The sequence below is a fragment of the Daphnia magna genome, linkage group LG7, assembly GCF_020631705.1.
Source record: "Daphnia magna isolate NIES linkage group LG7, ASM2063170v1.1, whole genome shotgun sequence".
NCBI lineage: Eukaryota > Metazoa > Arthropoda > Branchiopoda > Diplostraca > Daphniidae > Daphnia > Daphnia magna.
Window position 1 is genome coordinate 11,802,090 of NC_059188.1, and position 18,657 is coordinate 11,820,746.

Below are 18,657 nucleotides of genomic sequence, written 5' to 3' on the forward strand. Positions count from 1 at the left end.
AGCTTGGCTTTTCGGATGGCCTTTCGTGATGGATTTGAAAGTCAAGTTGAGCAGGAAGGATTACACGCTCATCAAAAACGATTTCAAATCACTGTGAAGAAATTCTGGAAGCCTCTGATTCAAACAATGAAGATTAGATACTCAAAACATGTTTATTTGTCATGTTTGGTTTAATTAAACTATTCGGAAAATGGAATTTAAAAATGAGAAGGAAAGAATTGATGCCTACAGAAATAACATCAAAGAGAAAAGTAGACTCTATCGATTGTTCAATTGACTAGAAACGTGGTTTGGGAATCGTTTAGAGACATTTTAAATTGAGGATCATTCAGCTGACGGAATCGCTGATTGATCCAGGCAAACTGCGAAGCGCAGTGAGTCTTCGCCTTGACGACAGGATTGTAAACAAACGTTTCTTGGTCGTTGGCCACATCGAACAATTTCATGTCCCATTTATCGACTAGTTGCCGGTCCGTGTCCAGCACGTACTGAAAGTGCGACTCCGTGAAGCTCGATCGATCCGGACACAGATTGATGCCGACAGATAAATGTTTAACGCGATCCAGCAGATGGCCTTCCATCAGATCGGACAGGATTCGCCACTCGTTTCCTCCGCGTCCCAATCGAATCATCATGTAATCAATCAACGTAGCATTAGTGCTCTGCTTTTGGATGAATTTTCCAATTGATTCTTGTTCACCTAGACTGTGGAAATGTACGTAATTGCTTCGGTTACGCGGAGTCACTTCCGTTGAGTCGGAAGCCAACAATAACGAATAGACTCGACAGCCAATTCGTTCCACGGTGTCCTCCAAAGACCATTCGTTCTTCTGGGTTTTGATGACGTAGACCACACAATTGTTTTCTTCAATTCTTCAATACAAAGATAAAAGTCTAAGACAATGAATGTGTTTATGTTACAAAATACAAACATATACGTACTGGAATCCTAAATCAGCGCAGATCGATTGCGGATAAGAATTGAGTTCGACTCCTTTCGGATCGCCAACGTTGAGCAGTACGACATTTCGACAAATGTCCACCGGTTGACGTTTGAACAAATCGAATGCCATCTGGACAACTGTCATATTTCCTTGATACTCGACATTGCGATAAATGTTAGCGATTTGATGGTAGAAGAAGATAATCAAGAACACCAACAATAATGGCAATAAACATAAACGTTTGAAGGCTGATCTGGATAGAACTAAAGCCATCGTGAAATTCTTCAGTTACAAGATCACACAATGTCCATCACGAATCAACTTAGGAAAATAAAAAACGGGAGGCTTTCACATTTTTTGAGGGGAAACTCTTGACACGAATGGTGTTTTTTTTTCAGACTGGCTGCCGCTTTATCACCTGGCAGACTGTGTCTAAAATTGATAACGGTTGCAGATAAAACGGAAACGATGTGTCACCTGATAACACTAGCCCTGCCCTTATGTCGGTATGAAGTTTGTGTAAACTTGGCATTTAGTCCTACCATCCAGCTAATCGATAAGCGCGAATCGATCTTTTCTTTTTTTTCCAATTTGCCAGTTACGTCCTTCCAATTTTGAGCGTTCCCTTTCGGCGTCAAGTTGTTGAGCGATGATCTTTAAATAAATTGTTTAATATTTGGAAAACGGTCAAACAATGGCTGGAATTTCGAACGAAAGTGAGATGGGCTAAACAATTCGGCTGTAGACACGCGATCGATTGAATTCTTTTACGACTTTGCTACGCAAGAATGAATCAAAGGATACAATTAGATACGCCAAATGTTTGACTAAACATCTTTTTTGGTTACCTGCCAGCAATTCTTATTTTGAATGGGAAAAACGAGCGTAATCTTTTCACTGAAGATAATGTGAAGCGCTGTCGTGCGCTTGACATTTCTTCCGATTGTGCGTAGAACTTGTTCTCAAAATAGCACGAGATCAAGCCAACTTTCTTCCTCCTACCGAAGAAGCATCGCTTACATATTTAGAACGACAGTGTTATCCGGTTCTAAACCAAACAAGCATTATTCGTCATGTTGTTTTTTTTTTGCGCATCATCATTCGTCAGATTTACTTGAGAGTTTGTCGTTATCCCATTTAGGCGCTGCGGGAGAATCCAGTCCTACGTGTGTCCTCGAACGATGAGAAAGTCGACGAGAAAACATGAAAGTTGAAGAGATGCGTAATTTCTTTAATGGACAATGCGGCGAAAAGCAATGCCGCCATTAAATTTAGAATTTCTTCATCTGGGTGGAAATACTGGACGTGTCTTATCACGATCTGTTGATTATGTAGAGTTCGACGTTCAAATGGAATCTCATTTTTCTGCATATCGATAGGCAGAATGTTTAGCGTTGGCAGTGTTTAAAACACGCCATAAGATGTGTGGATCCAATGGTTGATTTCCATTGCCCCTCCAAAAAAGGCGAGGTCATTTGATTCATCCTCTTCATTCAGAATTCTTTAAAAATAGAAATCTGGTGCCAGCTGGACGGATGCCCTGCTAGATAAGAAAATGTAAACTTTCCATTTTTAAATGTATATTTATGTATATGTACTATAATCATTCTCCGAACCGCAATTTGCACACTTGCATACTATTAGCATTTTGATGTTTGAATTTGTGAGTAACGCAACACGATTTTCAGACTTGTGGCAGCATATATACATGCCCGCAATTTATAGCTGCCAACGAACAATAATTTTTTTTTTTCTTTTTAAAAATCCAATTGGATTACTGTGGCTGCACAGAGTCGGAGAAGCAGATGGAACAATCCCTGTTGGGATAATGTGCCGGATTGAAGGCGCCATAAATATCTGTCAGAAAGATGAAAACAAGTCATGACTTTTTGAATTAAATTGTTCATTTTCAAAAAATTACCTTGGCAACATTGGCCGCCAAATTGTCTGCAAACGTCAGCCGTGTGCGATTCGGATTGTAACAAATTTCCGGTGCATTCCAGTCTGTACGCTGAACCGGAGAAACAATTGGCGCAATGTTCTTCCCGCGGGTACCGTCGCGGATCAAAGACCCCAAGGCCACTACCGACTTTGTTTATTTGTTTTGTTAAATTATCCAGTCCCAACTAACATTACCATAATTGATGTGTCACTGAACATACTTACACAATTCAAGGGCGGAGCGTGGATCGCAGCATTGGCCACCCAACCCGATGCACGTGGATGCCGTTACTTGGTTTGGGCTGATCACGTTATCGTCTTCTTCGTCGAATCTTTCACGAGTTCGCAAGACATTTCCCGTACATTGAACTGTGAAGCTGGTGTCGTAGCAACCATGGCATCGGTCCAATGGCTTCATATAACTCGGATCGTTGCTGGCTGCTGTTATTCAAATTTTTTGCTAGACAGTTGTTATGAATTATTCAAATTATTGATTACCATGGCCCCATGCTGGGCTCAAGTTGCAACAATCGCCACCCATAATCATGCACTGGTCGGCCGTGATATAATTTTCGGGACTGAATGATCCCATGGAGTCGAGCCTTTTTCCACGACACATAGTCGGCCGGGCGCGGAATTTAGCGGGTAATCCTAGCACCGGAATGGCATGCCTATTCGTATGGCTCAAACCGGCTTCCGTATTCAACATGGGATATTTAAGCAACATGCTATACATGAACGGCCGATTACTATCTGTTGTGGATGCATATCACTTCTTTAATGAATCTCTGATTTTAATTAATTGTTTACAAAATCAAACGGTTTACTTGCGTCCAGCATTTTCTTGACGGATGACTCCGCACTTGGCTCAATAATTGAGGTGACGATTAGCGTGATTAACAGCCATTTGAAACAAAATAAGCTCTGAAAAGGATAATAGGTTTGATTCATTTATGCTAATCAATTTGTAAATGAGGCGAGATAAACCTTTTTTTGATGTACTGGAACACGATGCATTATGCACTGATTTGTCAGTTGGGGAGGATGGACTGCAACTGATTTGTAATCACTGCCGTTGTTGACTGTAGCTTCGAGGTTTGTCTGGGGCACGAAAGGAGAGAAGACGAGGTACAAAACAAGTTACTTTAATCACTAGTCTTCCCTATACAGTTTGGCACATCCGGTTATTCAGGTCGTGTTATTTGTGTTTGTTTTAACATGATGACCCAATTCAATGCTCTAAATTTTGCGACGATAATGAGATAACATAACGGGTTGCCATGTTGTGATAACGGTCAAAGACACCCCGATATATTTGTCCATCGAGGTGCGAGTAATGGTAAGTAGGCTAACATGTACGTCACATTACGTGAATCGTAAATCTAATTAAGCGATTTAGAGGAAGGGGCAAAGAGGTAATTCGGTTTGAACACGATGCGAAAGTATAACCACCAAGTGGCAAAGGCAAAATTAACATTTAAATCCAATTATTTTCGAGTAAATTTAGCTAGGATTACGTTAACGAACTATTGGCACTAGGTCAAATGTGATAAAGAGTTGAATATTCAAAGATGCAACAGTGAAAACCGAAAGGATGGCTAACTTTTTTACACAACAAAGCGAACGTCTGAAAAAAGCATTTCGAGGAAGTTCCCTTCCAAATCCTGAATCAGAGAAAGCGCAGATACCAACAGCTTCTTCCCTACCAACAGAAGCCACACCCAGCACCCCAAAACAAACAGGCAAGAACCCTTTCTTTGGAACTAAGCTGCCGTTTGGAAAGAAACCAAATACTAAAGTTGGGGATATCAAAGATGAGACGCCAAAATCATTGTCAGAACTACCCGGAAATTCAGTTAAAAACCCAGGAAAAGCCGAAACCGACATCAGGAGTAAATTGAGTAAATTCCAAGCCCAGTTCGAGAAATACCTGTGTTCTTTCAAAACTCGAAAGTACGATTGGGATAATAATACCTTGATGTCGGAGGCTGAAGAAGCAAAAGCAGCTCACTTTGCCATCGAATTATTTGCTTGTCTGACTGAGTCTCTGGCTCCGGCCCTACGGGAGTTTCTCGCATCCAAAAGTTTACATCCCCATAATTCCGTTATTGATGCCTACCAATATCTGAAGATAATGAAAAACGAATGCAAAAAGAATGTTAATTTTCTTTCTGAAGATGGAGCTAACGGTCTTCACTTACAACATCTGGAGACTGCCCATAAAGGCCGCAACTGCGTCTGCCACGGAGCGTTGCCCGAAATTCTGAAAGAATGGCATGTTTTCCTCCACTCATGGATTGAAATATTGAACATCATCAAAGCTCCAGCCGCTGCGGAAAAAATTAAGAACGTACATGACCGATTAATTGCTGAAGAAACTCAGAATAATACGGAAAACTTACCCGACGTGTCGATGCAAACGTTTGATGAAAAAGATGACAACGAAGAACCTGTCGGACAAGACCACGTCCAAACTCTCTAACTGAAAGGGCAAGTTTCTTTAGATTTCTCTTGTTATTCTTGGTGAATTTCTCTTTGAAGCTACTACACTGGCACACAATACACAAGTTCAATGACTTTTTTTTTGTCTTCATTTTTTTCTCCTATTAACCTGAAATCAAAGATTATGGAATCTTCTTGTTCCATTCGGTTTATTGCTGAGTAATACAAAATTTTCATATCTATATATATATAAACTATCCAATACTTATCCAAGTACAGAATAGTTTAGACGAATGGCTATCTAATGTTCTTCACAAAAAGCACCGGTGAAACGTGATCAAGAAAAAAAAAACGAAACAATTTGTAAAACGTGAAAATGTAGTGAGCCTCAATCACTAGTAACGCGCAGAGTGGCCAAGCCATTCGGTAAAAATGGTTTCCATCTTATGTCGCTGGGCAGCTGATCCTACGTTAACAGTTGGGATGATCTTTCGTGGACGAAAAAAACGGACAAAGCGTTTCATTTCACTAAAGCCCGAGTGTTCGCTATAAGGTACGCCGTGAATAAAAATTGAATTGTGATACGATTTCGGTGGAATGGCATCTAGGCCTTTCAGTGCCATCCGGCCATCATACTCCCATCCTGTCGGATTAAGGGCCAAGATGTGAGTGAAGGATCCTTTAAGATTGTCCAAATACTGTTTCAAATTTGCCGGCTTAATATCACCCATATTGACAACGTGGACGCCCGCTTCGAGTGGATCGTTTGATAGACGGTCCGAAATTTCAAAGTCCTCGAGACAGTTTAAGATTCTCCGCTTCTCAGTTGGAGCCCATACTTTGCTATTCAATTCCTCGGCGGCCGTCATGAACACTTTTTCTTTCCCAATGGTGTACGTTCCGCTGACGACTAAAAGCTTTTGATGCTTATTCGCGTACCGACGGACTAGCCGCCGAATGTAGGACAGCACCTCCTCTTGAGCGGGCAACTCGTAGTGTTCGTCACAGTAGGTCGTGTCCAAATAAAGCTCGTCTATCGGTCGCTGTTTGAGTTCGTATAATCTCTCCATACTAGGATGAGCACGGAAATCTCCGACGTGCAAAACAACTTTGCCTGTCGGGAACCGGAACAAAAACATGACTGAACCTTTCATCACACGAAGAAAAAGAGAAAACAGTTGGTCATTGATGTGATAACTCGAATAATGTATAATACCTGGGCAATGGTTGGCATCAATGAGGATGACTTCAATATTTTCGATCACGCGGGACTCGTTCAAAGGGAGAACTCGAATAATACCGGGATCCAGTTTCATTTTCAAGTTGATTAGGTTGGCCGTCACCTGGCTGCAATAGAGCGGTTTCTTTAACCATTTTCCAAGTCCGCGATAATGGTCGTAGTGAAAGTGGCTCAGAAAATAAGAAGACACTCCCGCCACTGTGCCATAGCAAAAAGCATCTACAACGAAACCAGTGCCAGGTATCCGTTTGTAAAACGGACATTTACGATCTGTTGTACTAGGTCCAGCCTCGACTGTGGGTTTCGTAAAATTTTTTTGTTTGGGCTCCTGCAGCGCTTTCTCTTTTTCCACATTTTTCATTTCACGTCGGAGATTAGTGGCCGATCCTCTCATTTTCATACGCGACATGATGTAAGACCACTGCTCTTTAGCATGAGATAGCATGCCTGAAGTTGAAATGTCTTTTTTGACCACTGTGACTTCCAGTTCATCTACAGTCGTCTCATCTGGCTCTGGTTGTAGCTCACAATCATTGGTTAATGTTGTGTTGAGCTCTTTAATTGCGGTGTGGCTCTGGACTTGCGATATATCGACGTTTGTTTTTAATTTTGCAGGCGTAGTGTTGCACGGTGTGAAAAATGCTGTGATTTCCGATTGCTTGCTGCTACTTGTTGACGGTTTGACAGCCGACGATTGATTTTTTTTTAATGGGGTGACCATTCCACGAGATGGTGTAGGCTGGTGGCTTTCTAAATTTGCGTACGTTGTAGGTTGACAAATTAATTCATTTTGTGATAGGATTTCTTCCCTTTCGTGATTTTCAACTGATATGTTCGGTGCTGAAGCAAGAGGGTCAGGTAACATTTCCGGCAGAGGTTGAGTTTCCGAGTCGACACTGATGTTGTCAAAGGCTTCTATTTCACAAGAGTCGACCCAGTGTTGGACGAAATCCTCTTTTGTCGAGCTGTTTGCGGAAAAACTACTTAGTTGTATGGATGGAACGTTAAGCTTAGATTCATCAGCTGGCTTTGATTGGATGTCTGCAGCTTTAACTCTATCGTCCAGTTCAGCGATGTCCTCTTGATCATTTTCCAGGATTCCCAAAGACACCACAGTAGAAGCGAGACTTTCCACACTTGGACTGCTGTCCAAATGAACATAAGCTGCGAAATGAGCTTGGCTTTCGTTTTGGCAGCGGGTTCCTTGGCGACATTTTATTGGAGAGAGCAAAATAGATGGTGACGGGACAACTTCTTGACTTGGCCTACCAGAAGATGGGCAATCCAGCGAGGCGTCTAACCTGTCTGATCGTCTATGAATTTTTTTAGGCACATTTTGGCTAGGTGGTATGTCTTCATCAGACGAAGAGCTAAAATTAGCATGGCAAAATCTTGATGTTTTAGATTTTTTTCTAGGTGGAGAATCTAACAAGTTATTTTGCCTGGCAAAATTTGGATTTACTGTCCCACTTTGACAGACCGAGTTATCTATCTGAAAAGATTCATCTTCTCTACCAAAAGATGTGCCAGCATGCCTTTTCCGCTGGGACAAGGACAGTTTTGCAGTTTTTAACTTTTGAGATGTGCTCGATGGAAGGGAGGAACATGTTGGGGCAATTGATTCATCACAGCCAGGTAAATTGGATTTCCGTAAACCAGACCGTGGCTCAAAGACAGATTCGTCACTTTCACTGCTGTTTGGCATGCTGAAAATAACTAAAAATAATTAAAATTACAAAATGATATTATAGATATTGGCAAAACGGTGAAAGAAAAAGAGAATGAGACATCATTTACCTGTTAATGCATAGATCTTAAGAATTTTACTGTGTTAATTATTTTTTTCTACATCCATTTATACCATTGAAAGTTGGGAAGACAACTTAAAGTACTGGGAGCAACAGGTTGCCCACAAAAATACTAATCAAAAAATATTTATCTGTAATCTAATCTACAGGCTAGACCTATCTAATGGTTGACTTCCCCCGTATTTGAAACTGGATAAGTACACATTTTACAAAAACAACTTAAAATTGTAAACATCTCACAATTTTATCTTTCTTTTTGATCCCCCTTTTCGCGCAATTTTCTTTGCAGACGACACTTCAAAAGTTAGAAATTTTTTACGGTGGTGCTAGTGGCGTAGTAGACTGGACCACAAGTCTTAAGTGTACAAGTTGTAGACTTGTACGCTTGTACTTGGTATCTAGCTAATTTTCCAACCCAAATGTTTATCGACTTATGGCAATTTGTTTTAATCATTTTAGGATTTATGGTTTTTGTTTTCTGGTAATCCGGAATGCGGATTATCCGAATCCTGGTCCTGGACATGGGAATGGGAGATAAGACAGGGATCACATGACACATGACACATGACACATGAGGACATCTGGTATCTGGAGTGGAGAATGGGGAATGGCGAAATGTCTGACATTTTTAGATCAATAAGGCAACGTTGCTGCATTGCAGTCGTCGTTTCTCCTTCAAATGTCAATTCCAATTTTGATTTGGCACAAATCTCTTGTAGTCCTACGTATTTGAAATTTCTTCAAGATTTCGTGGTATTTCTGTAAACTGTACTAAAAAATGAATAACTCACTTCAATTTGGTGGTAGTCCGTTTAGTAATAACAATTCGGAAATCATGTGCCGGATTTGCCATGAGGTAATTAAAATTTTAGGTAATTGATCGATTGCAACTAAGGATTTGAAGACTACCAATTCTAAATGACAATTTTACTTTTTATGGGATTCTACTAGGGAGAAAGCAAAGAAGAACTTTTCTCTTTCTGCAAATGCTCAGGAACAGTGGCAATGGCTCATCGGTCGTGTCTAGAAAAGTGGCTGTCTACTGCTAACTCGTCAGCATGTGAAATATGCAAATTCAATTTTCAAACTTCACGCAGACCAAGGCCTATTCTTGATGTAAACCTGATTTAATAACTATTCCAGTTGGTTTTTAAGGCAAATCTATCTTGTTAGTGGTTTCGTAACACAGACTCATCCCAAGACACAAACAATTTGATTGGCGACTTGGTGTGCTTCATTGTTCTCAGTCCGCTTACAATTGTTTCCTGTTATCTGTGTGTCGTTGGGGCTTCCCATTACATGGTGAAGAGAGGTGTCAGTTGGGAAGCCTCAGGTTTGATTGTTCTTTCAGTTATTCTGGCGACCGTCTACTGTGTTTGGCTCGGAGCCACCGTCAGGTTAGCGAAATTAAAATTTTTTATATATTTAAAGATCAAGGTCAAGATTTGTTTCTTTTAATTTTTGTATCAAGGCATCATGTTCGCACAATGAAAAAATGGCAAGAGAGCCATCAATCTGTTGAGTTAATTTCAGTGAGGAACACAATTATTAATTTGGAAGAAAACAATAACGATAGCACGAACAACAGCATGCGAACCGACTTGCAGTCAATTTAGTAATTCTACTTTTACCAAAGGATCTGCTTTCTGAAAGATCTCTAAAACCCTTACAAGCCAAACTGTTGAGTCTCATTGAAAATGCCTTTCTACCTTGTTCAGATTTTATTGTGGATTTTATTTTGATAATACTCGAGTTTGCTAGATGTTCATATTTTTGTAATTTCCCCACATGCCAGTTGTGATACTGTAAATACTCCAGGAAAGTATTGGATCACTATTTGTTCATTTTTGTATTGATTAAAAAAATGATTTACACGCGTTCCTTGAAAGATGAAAATAAATAACTTAAAAGCAAATATTAAATGAAGCAAAAATTAATTTCCCGAATTCCGACAATGCAGATATGCACGACCTTGATCGTTTTAATTCTAAGAAGATCCAAACTCACGCATCCAGCGCTCGTATCGCTCCAAATCGTCAGCAGAGACACTCTTGTTGCACTTTTCAACTGCTGCCATAAAATCTTCCATGGTTACAGGCAGATCGAGTTCTTCTTTGGCTAGTTGGCGAATTTGGTCGGGTCTAAGGCCTGCAATTCGTCTTCTCATGGACATCATAGAAGCATCCCTGTGGCAATCACCAACAAACTACAATTTCTCGTCTATAATAAAATGATCATAGCAGAATTTTTTTACCTGCAAACATTGGTAATATCAGCACCCGAATATCCATCAAGCAACTCCGCTATAGCATCCAGGTCGACGCCATCTTCAGCTACTTTGACTTCACGAAGATTGATATGTAACAACGCCAATCTTCCTTCTCCTATAGAAAGAAAAATGAACATGCAAATATTTCAAGGATTGCAATTTCATCCATAAAGTTTGCCTATTACGTGTGGGCAGTGGTATGTAAATCCGTTTTTCAAGTCGTCTTCGCAAAGCCTCGTCAATATCCCAAGGAAAGTTCGTCGCAGCCAAAACCATAACCACTTTGCTGGGGTCGTCGCTTTGGGAGCTGATGCCATCCATCTGGACTAAGAGCTCTGACTTGACACGGCGTGACGCTTCATGTTCCGATTCGGAACCTCGTCTCGAACACATTGAATCAATCTCGTCGACAAAAATCGTGCTAGGCGCATAGAAGCGGGCCATCTCAAAAAGCAGACGCACAAGTTTCTCCGACTCTCCTCGATATTTTGAAGTCAACGTGGACGAAGATACATTAAAAAACGTGGTCCCACACTCAGTGGCAACAGCTTTCGCCAACATTGTTTTCCCCGTGCCCGGAGGGCCGACCATCAAAACGCCTTTCCACGGGCGTCTTATTCCCTGTGAATAGCATTGATTTGCCTATAATGTTCTAGCCATGAAGCTAAAAGTGTTAAGTAACCTTGAAGAATTCAGGCATCCACATTGGTAAAACGACTGCTTCTTCAAGAAGACGTTTAGCCTCGGACAAATCGGCGATGTCGGACCAATGAACGTTCGGGTCCTTTTGTACAATATCCCTTTCTAGAAATGGAAAAATTTTTTGATGGTGGATTGCGAGATTAAAGTCCATTACATGCAATTAACCTAACATGTCGACCAGATCCTTGTCATATCCAGACCCATCGAATCTCCGTTCTTGATTTTCTTCTTCGACAATTTTTTCATCTTTGCTCTCTTCTGACTTGGACTCCTTGCCTTTAGGTAGTGCGGATTTGCTAGATCCGCTTCCTTTATCATCTTTGTTGGCTCTGGAGAAACGAGATTCGAGAGGTTTCTTTCCTGCTGTAGCAACCGCTCCGGATGGTGGCTTTCCCCCGCGACTCGGAGGTGGTTTAGGAGCAGTCATTTCTGTCTTTTTGTTGGTTGGTCGCGGTCGAACTGGTGGCGGTGGCCTATATGAATACATTTAGCTAAATGGTGAAAAAAATGTGTATCAATAAAACATTATACCTATGCTCTGCTGGAGTAGGAGAAGGCCAAACGTCAGGATCTCTTGGCTGGGGGGATCCCCACACATCTGGATCATGGCTAGATTCTTCATATGGAATGTTTCTTGTTGGTCCAAGTGGACGGTCAGTGTGATTGTCAGATTTGAAAGAATTTAAAGTACTCTGAATACTTCTGAGTTGTTCATATTCATAAGCAAGTTGTTGCTGTGCCTGGAAATACAAAATCTCTTAAGATAATGCTTATAAATGGAAAAAAAAAAATCACCCTTACACTCTGCCATCTGGCTTTATGAGTGGGATCGTTGATGGTGGGTAGCAGGCGATGAATTTGCTGTACAACTCCTTGGTAGTAAACAGCTGCAGTTTCATAATTACCTAAAAGTGCTGCTTCACGTGCAAGTTTGGTGTTCTCACAGATCTCTGCCACTGAGGTAGACATAATATTTTGCATCACCTAAGGGAAAATATATGGAATCTGCTACTATCAGCAAATTATAAGTTAGCTCCACATCTCTAAGATACAACTCTAGACTAATGCAACAAGGCCATTGGACTGTAGGTTAAAATGAAGGACTATCAGAAAACTTACATTCTAGGCTGTTTAAATATTTTTAGCAAATAGCAAAATAATGTATTTTTAATGGCAACGTAACCCTTTGAACTTGAATAGACGGGAAAAAAAAAACATTTACCTTTTGGAACGTCAGAGATTTTAAATGGGGTGTTTTCGTAAATATTAGGGGTTCCAGGTTGCATGGAGCAGGTTTTGCTATCGGGTACAAGTATTCGAAAAGAAACTGGCCAACCAACAGTTTCTTTTCACTGTAACAGACTTCCCGAAAGAATCAAACGAGAAGTTGAAATCTCCAAATTAGGAATCTCAGCACTAGGACCTGATTGCCTGAGGGCTCTCGTCCGAGAGGGCGAAATTTCATCAGTGGCTGTCAATGTCAGTGGGTAGACTCACGGATTCACGAATTCAGTTAATAGACCAGCAGAGCGAACCTTTTTAATCACTTCTGATGAAAATGAATTTTGTATTAGTCTACATTTCTTTCACTATGAAGCAAATAAACTACGAACTGTCAAAATTTTCTTCGATTTTGCGTGTAAGAAAAATATTTTTGACTTACATCTGGCAACGTTCTGCGACTAGTCGAGGAATTTTTTTTCTGTAATTCTGGGGACGGTTTATTGTGCGTGCCTTTGCTTTCAATCTCTATATATTTATTAAAAACTATACTTCGACCATATTGCTTCTCATTAGAACGCCTCTGACTGAATCAAAATTGTCCATGATTTGAGAGACGTTAAGACATAGACAAACGTTGTCGAGTTGTAACCTGTTGTTTGCGTGCCGTCTATATGTGTGTGTGTATAGTGGCGTATGCCGAGTGTGAAAAGATGGCGGATATGTTGTGCGAAGGATGATGCCTCTCTTTTTAACGTGATTTCAGTGCAAGACAAAGACAGAAAAGCTTGAACTTGTTTTTATAACATTAGTGACTGAGTTCCCCTACTTCTGCCAAGCCTGCCAGCACCCCTGCAGTATTTCTACAGAGCTAGAACACGAGCCACAAAACAATGGTAAAGAAATATTAACTTCATTCTTGCCTGTCTTGCCTTAATTGTCACCGTTGACATTGTTGAGTAGCTCATCTACATTAAATGGCCAGTCTTCCTTATCAACCACGGGCAAACAAAAGAAGTAATTTGTTTTTAGCATACTTCTATCTCTCATGAATACAGATAGTCATGCTGCTTTGTGGGCAGACATTGATTACGCTATAGATTTTTTTTGATGGAGGGTGTTGCACCAGTTGTAGGGAGTTGAACCCACGGTCAAAGTTCTCATCAATGCAGGCTTGCTGCCTTGAAATTGCCAAATTGATTTTTTTTAAAGCCGTCCAAGTTCCAATTCTGTTCTGCCCTACTTTGTTGTGAACACAGGCCACTTGAATAACTTTTAGAGCCAACTATTGGTCTCTTCTTCCATCAGCCTACATATTTGTGCGCTAGGGAGTATCGTTCACTGTTGTCGACGCTATTTTACCGGTTGAAAAACGAAGAGGATACGAAGAGTATATCTCTTCCGGCCCGTGGCTGTTCATAAATGACGTGTCCCCAAAATCCCATCTATTTCCAACCGTTGGCTCGTTTGGGAGCTGAGTGTGAGTAACTAGAGAGGAGTAAACTGGAAGTGGGAGTATATTCTTTTCCTCCTCCTTTTTCCGAGGGATCTTTTGGCCTTTCCACTGAAAAATGAAACAACCCCGGCTGTGTTGAATTGTCTTGGGATTTTTTTTTTTTTCTTAAAATTCTTTTTCTCTTGCTGTTGGTTACCCCTAACCGTTTACTTACGACGACCTCTCTGCACGCCATTTCGTTATTGAATCAGAGCCCATCAATTCTAGTCTAAAAGGTAAAAACGGAAGAAAAAAAAAAACAAACTTTCTAATGATTACCGTAAAAAAAGAGGTGGAGGGACGAAAACGACAGTAAAGTACACGAAGAGGAGTGTAACATTTTGTTACGGCTCATCGGGTACAAATCACTGGCCAAAAAAAGCGAGGAAGAAGAAGAGGAGGTTTTCGTTCTTTTACGTTGGATATGCAGCAGAGAGAGAGAAAGGTGCTGACCTAGAAAGCGAAAGAAAAGCCAGTCGACGCAAAGCCAGTCGACGCAAGATGAAGGATTGTTCGAAAAAGCTTTTTGGCTTCAGGTGTTTAAGGCGGGGAGATTGGAGAAAAAGAAAGAGAGAGAGAGAGAGAGAGAGAGAGAGAGAAAAATATATGCACCGGCATCTTAAGAGGGGTATCCGATGCCAAACTCCAGCTGGTGTGCATCATCATCATCGCCCGTCCTAGGTGAAGTGGAACCTCCCCAGTTGGCCGCCAGCTTCCGAGCCGGCAAGTTGCTGCTGTCGGGCCACTTGCAAATTTTTCTGGTTTAGTTGCAAACCAGCCAAGAAATCTAAGAACGGATTCGCACTGTGCATAACAAAACAAAAAAAAAATAAAATAAAAAATGGCCTCGTATCGTGATTTTCTATTCGGTGAACGGATGCGGTGCGGATTGGTGCTCCTGGATAAAGTGTTGATGTGTTGAATTGAAACGGCGCGGAGGCAAGAGGAGAAGAAAAAGAACTAAGTAGAATAGCAAACCGTCATCGCCATCATGTTTTTCTGTCCGGGCTCAATCGGCCTGTTGAACGATGACGATGAACACAATTGGGGAGATATTGACAATTTTTACAACCATCCATCTTATCTAACATTCCATCACCATGGTGGCGATCACGACAACAAGTTCTCCAAGATGGGATCGCTCATGTTTGTGGTAGACTGTTTTGTTTACTTATTTGTTTGTTACTTCGTTTTCTTCTTCTTCTTTTTTTTGTTTTGTTCGATGGGCTCAACATTTCTCTTCAGTTGTAGGCGATCCATCTTGCACAAGTTTCTCTTTTTGTGTGTCTGCGCGCGTGTGTGTGTGTGCGAGTTTCTCAAACAATATCGCCAATGAGTTAGAAATTCGCGACATCGTCCAACCACACGCATCGCAGGTGAAATCTGGCGAAGGGAAGAAGAACAATGGCCAGCAGTAGGTGACAGTGGACATGCAATTACGAGAGCTTTTGTTTTTTTCTTCGTTCGTTTCTATTTATTTTTCATAATTTTCTTTCGTCTTCAAGAGTTGTAGGGCGAACAATCAAAAGCGTTGCGAGCGTGACCGATTGCGATTTCTTTTCAAACAAGCCAAAAATGAAGAAGAAGAAGATGGAATGTTAACATCTTTTGTATCAGGCCTCTTACTGTTGTGCATTTTTTACAATTAAAAACGTACGAGGAATTTTGAATTGGTGGCTCGTTAGCCAGCCAAGATCTGACCCGCAGACACTGGAGGTCATTTTCTTGGAGGTTTCTCGTTTACCTGAATGGATTTAACGATCGAAACTCGTCTGTCGGTGTGGGTCATCCAACGGCTAAACTTGCGTATCCTGCTTCAAGACCTTTGCTGCCCCATAATGTTAAAGGCTCTTTTCTTTTTTGTTGTGTGATGTCCAGTCTCACGTGTTTTTTTTCCTTCTTGAGAAAAAATAAGAAGGGAACATTTCAGTTAAAATCCAGTTCCTTGTATTGGTCAAATTCTGATTTCTCTCAAATCAGGAAATATCGAATCCTAAAGAGTTTGACGTTGGGTAGAAGAAGAATAGTTGATGTGTTACAGACTGGACAAGTGGACTTGGTGAAATCCAGTTGATGTTGTTTCGATTGTAAGTCAGCAAGTGAAACATTTGACGGGGTGAAAGAGAGACGGAAATTGCCTAATTTTAGCTTATCCCATCATCTAATGACATTTTCCCACGTTTTTTGTTGTTGTTGTTGTTTGTGTTCGAAAGAAATTCCAGTTCCAATCAAGTTTGAAATGATTTTGATTGATGAAATTCGATTTTACCGGGTCTGAGTAATAAGAATTCAAGTTCTCCAGTTTAGAGGGAAATGTTTGGCATGTTGTCATTTCCCTATTAATTAGACGTGTGTAGAGGGGTAAATCCAGTTCCAGGAGATAGCGATTTTGCCATTTAACTCGGAAAAAAAAAAAGAGAAATGAAGTGAAGCATTTCAGTTGACGACGAAGAGACGCGGAGGTGGGTCTGCCAAATTTAATTACTCGGCTGGCTACGCCCCTAACTAAATTCGAAAAAAAAAAATTTTTTTATTTTTTATTTTTGAAAAGACTGAACATAAAGAAGCAGAGAGAGAAGAAGCCCCACGGTAATCGGCTTGCCATTTCTCAAATGGAAAAGCATGTTATACATACGCACGCACTATGATGAAAGAGCAAAAGTTCCCCCTTTTTTTCTTCTATACCGTGTGCCGTTAGACCGTCGTTGTGTACATGTCTGGTATTGTTGTCAAATTCGGGACTTGTTAACGGTAGAATCATATGAAGAGATGTGTTCCAGCTTTTTTTCTTTTTTCCTACAGGGGAAAAAAGAAAAGCAGAGTCGTTTTTTTTTTAAACCATTGAAATTCTGTGCATGACCCCTTCAGCTCGACTCTACCGCTGCCAGCGAGGAGCAAAAGCGATGTAAGTAAAATAGAAGCGTGCGAGCGACCTTTTTTGAATGTTTTTCCTTCGGAGCACGACCTCCCGAAAGAAGAAAAGTATACGAACGTACGACGACAAGGTTCCGTGCAAAAAAAAAAAAAAGAAGAAGAAGAAAAGAGAGAGAGAATTTGTGTGCGGATCGAAAAACGAAAATGAAACGAGCGAACAAATCTAAACGGTGTCTGTAGCGACTCCGGTTTGGAATAGTTCCAAGAAGGAAAATTGTTGGGTTTGTTTCATGTTTATTGCCTAGTACAAGTGCTGCGCCTATCTTTCTTCTTATCCGACTGCCATTTGTTTTTGTTGTTTATTTATTTTTTTTTGTCTTTCCATTTTGTGTGTGTGTGACCTATGTATCATCATCTTTTTCTTTCTTTTTTTTTTTTTTAACTTGACTTTACGGGCATGGCAATGACTGACGAAACGACCGAAAGACGACGACTTTCTCAGCCCTGCTTCTTTACCTCTCAATTAAGCCGGGCGTGTGCCCGGCCTATTGCCAGTTGCGGCGCCGCCTCGTTATTCTTTTTTTTTTCCGAGTATTTTCCACCACAGCTTTCACTTCATCATCCTCATTATTATCATCCGCCGTCTATTTAAGTTTTTTTTCCATGTCCATCTTGCATTCTTCTATGGGTAGATTGAAATCGATTTCAATGAGAGGCAACACATTACTTTTTAAAATATAAAAAAAAAAAAAGAAGGAGAAGGGAGTGACGGGGGAGGCGGGCAGGGAGGATGACCCCGACAACCAAAAAGGGATTTTCGCGTGCGCGATCTTTTCTGCCGCTTTTCAGTGCGTCGCGTGATTCAACCGTTCGTGCTGATGACGGCATTGCCATGGTTACGAGCCGTGCTGAATTGGCTGACTAGGGCCAAGACCCTTTTGTTTAGTCCCATCTCTTTAAACATTTTCTTACGATGTGTGGTGCACTGGTGCTAGTTTCCTTCTTCTTTCGTTCGCAGCTCTCCGGGATCCTTCTTCGTGTAATTATCATCTGGCAGCGGGAAGTTATTTTTATTATTATTATTATTATTTTTTTTTTTTTTTAGCTGGCCAGGAGGAGGAATAGAAAGTCTATAGAAACGATTACTTACTGCGATGCTGCCGCTAGTATTAGATGGCGTGTGTGTCGGTTATGACGAGCTCACGTCACCCCGATAAGGGCCAAAAAAAAAACAAGTCGGGAGTTCTCCTTTTTCTGTGTGTGTGTGTGTGTCACGCTGGACCTATCCGAAAGGGGGGAGACATTGTGACCGAGGCTTCAGCGAAAAAAAAAATAAATATTATACGACTAAACCACCTACCAGTGCTAGTCTCACTGATGGCAGGGGGGGGGCATTGGTCTTAATTGCCATTCCATTTGTATTAGTAAAAAGAGGACGATAGAATTCCCACGACAGTGTGTTGAGGTGGTGGTGGTGGTAATAGTGGGCAGCGAGAGAAATAGATTGAGGGTGGAAGGAGGGGGGGGGATAGGAATCGGAAACAAGACGGGAGGAGGCGTCGGTTACATTATGCGGTCCGGTATTTCACGGTTGAGGTGTAGTCAAGTAGCGATACCACGGCAATGAATGGGGGGGAGGCAAGATGGCAAGTGGGAGGTTGTTGTCGAGGGTGGTGGTGGTCTGTGTGTGTCGTTGTGGTGGTTGGTTGGTTTTATGTATC

At 41.1% G+C, this 18,657-nt stretch overlaps 6 protein-coding genes across 9 annotated transcripts; 2 read left to right on the forward strand and 4 right to left on the reverse strand.

Moving 5' to 3' along the window:
- Nucleotides 1-133: 133 nt before the first annotated feature.
- Nucleotides 134-2,683, reverse strand: LOC116926466. Of its 2 annotated transcripts, none has more exons than XM_045176427.1 (5): nt 2,543-2,683; nt 2,059-2,484; nt 1,793-1,992; nt 943-1,722; nt 134-873 (listed from the first exon to the last, which is right to left on the reverse strand). In XM_045176427.1, exons 4-5 carry the CDS (start codon nt 1,215-1,217, stop codon nt 270-272), a joined length of 879 nt encoding a protein of 292 aa, XP_045032362.1. In that variant the 5' UTR covers nt 1,218-1,722; nt 1,793-1,992; nt 2,059-2,484; nt 2,543-2,683; the 3' UTR covers nt 134-269. The 2 variants fall into 2 exon arrangements, with proteins under 2 accessions (XP_045032362.1, XP_045032361.1); XM_045176426.1 differs by having other exon boundaries at nt 2,059-2,487; nt 2,543-2,681.
- Nucleotides 2,684-2,698: 15 nt separating this feature from the next.
- Nucleotides 2,699-3,980, reverse strand: LOC116926473. Its single transcript, XM_032933364.2, has 6 exons — nt 3,873-3,980; nt 3,713-3,809; nt 3,384-3,638; nt 3,111-3,326; nt 2,866-3,033; nt 2,699-2,801 (listed from the first exon to the last, which is right to left on the reverse strand). Exons 1-6 carry the CDS (start codon nt 3,900-3,902, stop codon nt 2,719-2,721), a joined length of 849 nt encoding a protein of 282 aa, XP_032789255.2. The 5' UTR covers nt 3,903-3,980; the 3' UTR covers nt 2,699-2,718.
- Nucleotides 3,872-5,462, forward strand: LOC116926472. The gene is made up of 2 exons (XM_032933363.2): nt 3,872-4,013; nt 4,078-5,462. Exon 2 carries the CDS (start codon nt 4,480-4,482, stop codon nt 5,365-5,367), a length of 888 nt encoding a protein of 295 aa, XP_032789254.2. The 5' UTR covers nt 3,872-4,013; nt 4,078-4,479; the 3' UTR covers nt 5,368-5,462.
- LOC116926469 (DNA cross-link repair 1A protein) lies at nt 5,170-8,272 on the reverse strand. The gene is made up of 3 exons (XM_032933359.2): nt 6,544-8,272; nt 5,288-6,474; nt 5,170-5,215 (listed from the first exon to the last, which is right to left on the reverse strand). Exons 1-2 carry the CDS (start codon nt 8,270-8,272, stop codon nt 5,723-5,725), a joined length of 2,481 nt encoding a protein of 826 aa, XP_032789250.1. The 3' UTR covers nt 5,170-5,215; nt 5,288-5,722.
- Nucleotides 8,273-9,088: 816 nt separating this feature from the next.
- On the forward strand, nt 9,089-10,290 carry LOC116926474 (E3 ubiquitin-protein ligase MARCHF3). The gene is made up of 4 exons (XM_032933365.2): nt 9,089-9,231; nt 9,327-9,491; nt 9,549-9,772; nt 9,847-10,290. The coding sequence occupies exons 1-4, from the start codon at nt 9,154-9,156 to the stop codon at nt 9,989-9,991; spliced, it is 612 nt and encodes a 203-aa protein (XP_032789256.2). The 5' UTR covers nt 9,089-9,153; the 3' UTR covers nt 9,992-10,290.
- LOC116926470 (katanin p60 ATPase-containing subunit A-like 1) lies at nt 10,210-12,967 on the reverse strand. Of its 3 annotated transcripts, none has more exons than XM_045176422.1 (8): nt 12,569-12,967; nt 12,148-12,302; nt 11,878-12,086; nt 11,512-11,819; nt 11,327-11,448; nt 10,830-11,265; nt 10,630-10,759; nt 10,210-10,561 (listed from the first exon to the last, which is right to left on the reverse strand). In XM_045176422.1, exons 1-8 carry the CDS (start codon nt 12,630-12,632, stop codon nt 10,363-10,365), a joined length of 1,623 nt encoding a protein of 540 aa, XP_045032357.1. In that variant the 5' UTR covers nt 12,633-12,967; the 3' UTR covers nt 10,210-10,362. The 3 variants fall into 3 exon arrangements, with proteins under 3 accessions (XP_045032357.1, XP_045032358.1, XP_032789251.2); XM_045176423.1 differs by having other exon boundaries at nt 12,148-12,354; nt 12,569-12,966; XM_032933360.2 differs by having other exon boundaries at nt 12,148-12,330; nt 12,569-12,965.
- Between the last annotated feature and the right edge of the window lie 5,690 nt (nt 12,968-18,657).

Excerpts from the sequence above, each read along its gene's own strand:
- LOC116926466 (XM_045176427.1), bottom strand. The coding sequence starts at position 1,217 with ATGGCTTTAGTTCTATCCAGATCAGCCTTCAAACGTTTATGTTTATTG. Across the intron at positions 874-942 it reads TGCGCTGATTTAGGATTCCA|AATTGAAGAAAACAATTGTG; the intron begins GTACGTATATGT and ends TTTGTATTGAAG.
- LOC116926473 (XM_032933364.2), bottom strand. The coding sequence starts at position 3,902 with ATGCATCGTGTTCCAGTACATCAAAAAAAG. Across the intron at positions 3,810-3,872 it reads TTCCAGTACATCAAAAAAAG|AGCTTATTTTGTTTCAAATG; the intron begins GTTTATCTCGCC and ends TATCCTTTTCAG. Across the intron at positions 3,639-3,712 it reads CAAGAAAATGCTGGACGCAA|ATAGTAATCGGCCGTTCATG; the intron begins GTAAACCGTTTG and ends CATCCACAACAG.
- LOC116926472 (XM_032933363.2), top strand. The coding sequence starts at position 4,480 with ATGGCTAACTTTTTTACACAACAAAGCGAACGTCTGAAAAAAGCATTT.
- LOC116926469 (XM_032933359.2), bottom strand. The coding sequence starts at position 8,272 with ATGCCAAACAGCAGTGAAAGTGACGAATCTGTCTTTGAGCCACGGTCT. Across the intron at positions 6,475-6,543 it reads TGATGCCAACCATTGCCCAG|GTTCAGTCATGTTTTTGTTC; the intron begins GTATTATACATT and ends GTGTGATGAAAG.
- LOC116926474 (XM_032933365.2), top strand. The coding sequence starts at position 9,154 with ATGAATAACTCACTTCAATTTGGTGGTAGTCCGTTTAGTAATAACAAT. Across the intron at positions 9,232-9,326 it reads TGTGCCGGATTTGCCATGAG|GGAGAAAGCAAAGAAGAACT; the intron begins GTAATTAAAATT and ends GGATTCTACTAG. Across the intron at positions 9,492-9,548 it reads GACCAAGGCCTATTCTTGAT|TGGTTTCGTAACACAGACTC; the intron begins GTAAACCTGATT and ends CTATCTTGTTAG.
- LOC116926470 (XM_045176422.1), bottom strand. The coding sequence starts at position 12,632 with ATGCAACCTGGAACCCCTAATATTTACGAAAACACCCCATTTAAAATC. Across the intron at positions 11,449-11,511 it reads GGATCTGGTCGACATGTTAG|AAAGGGATATTGTACAAAAG; the intron begins GTTAATTGCATG and ends TTCCATTTCTAG. Across the intron at positions 10,562-10,629 it reads GATATTACCAATGTTTGCAG|GGATGCTTCTATGATGTCCA; the intron begins GTAAAAAAATTC and ends TGATTGCCACAG.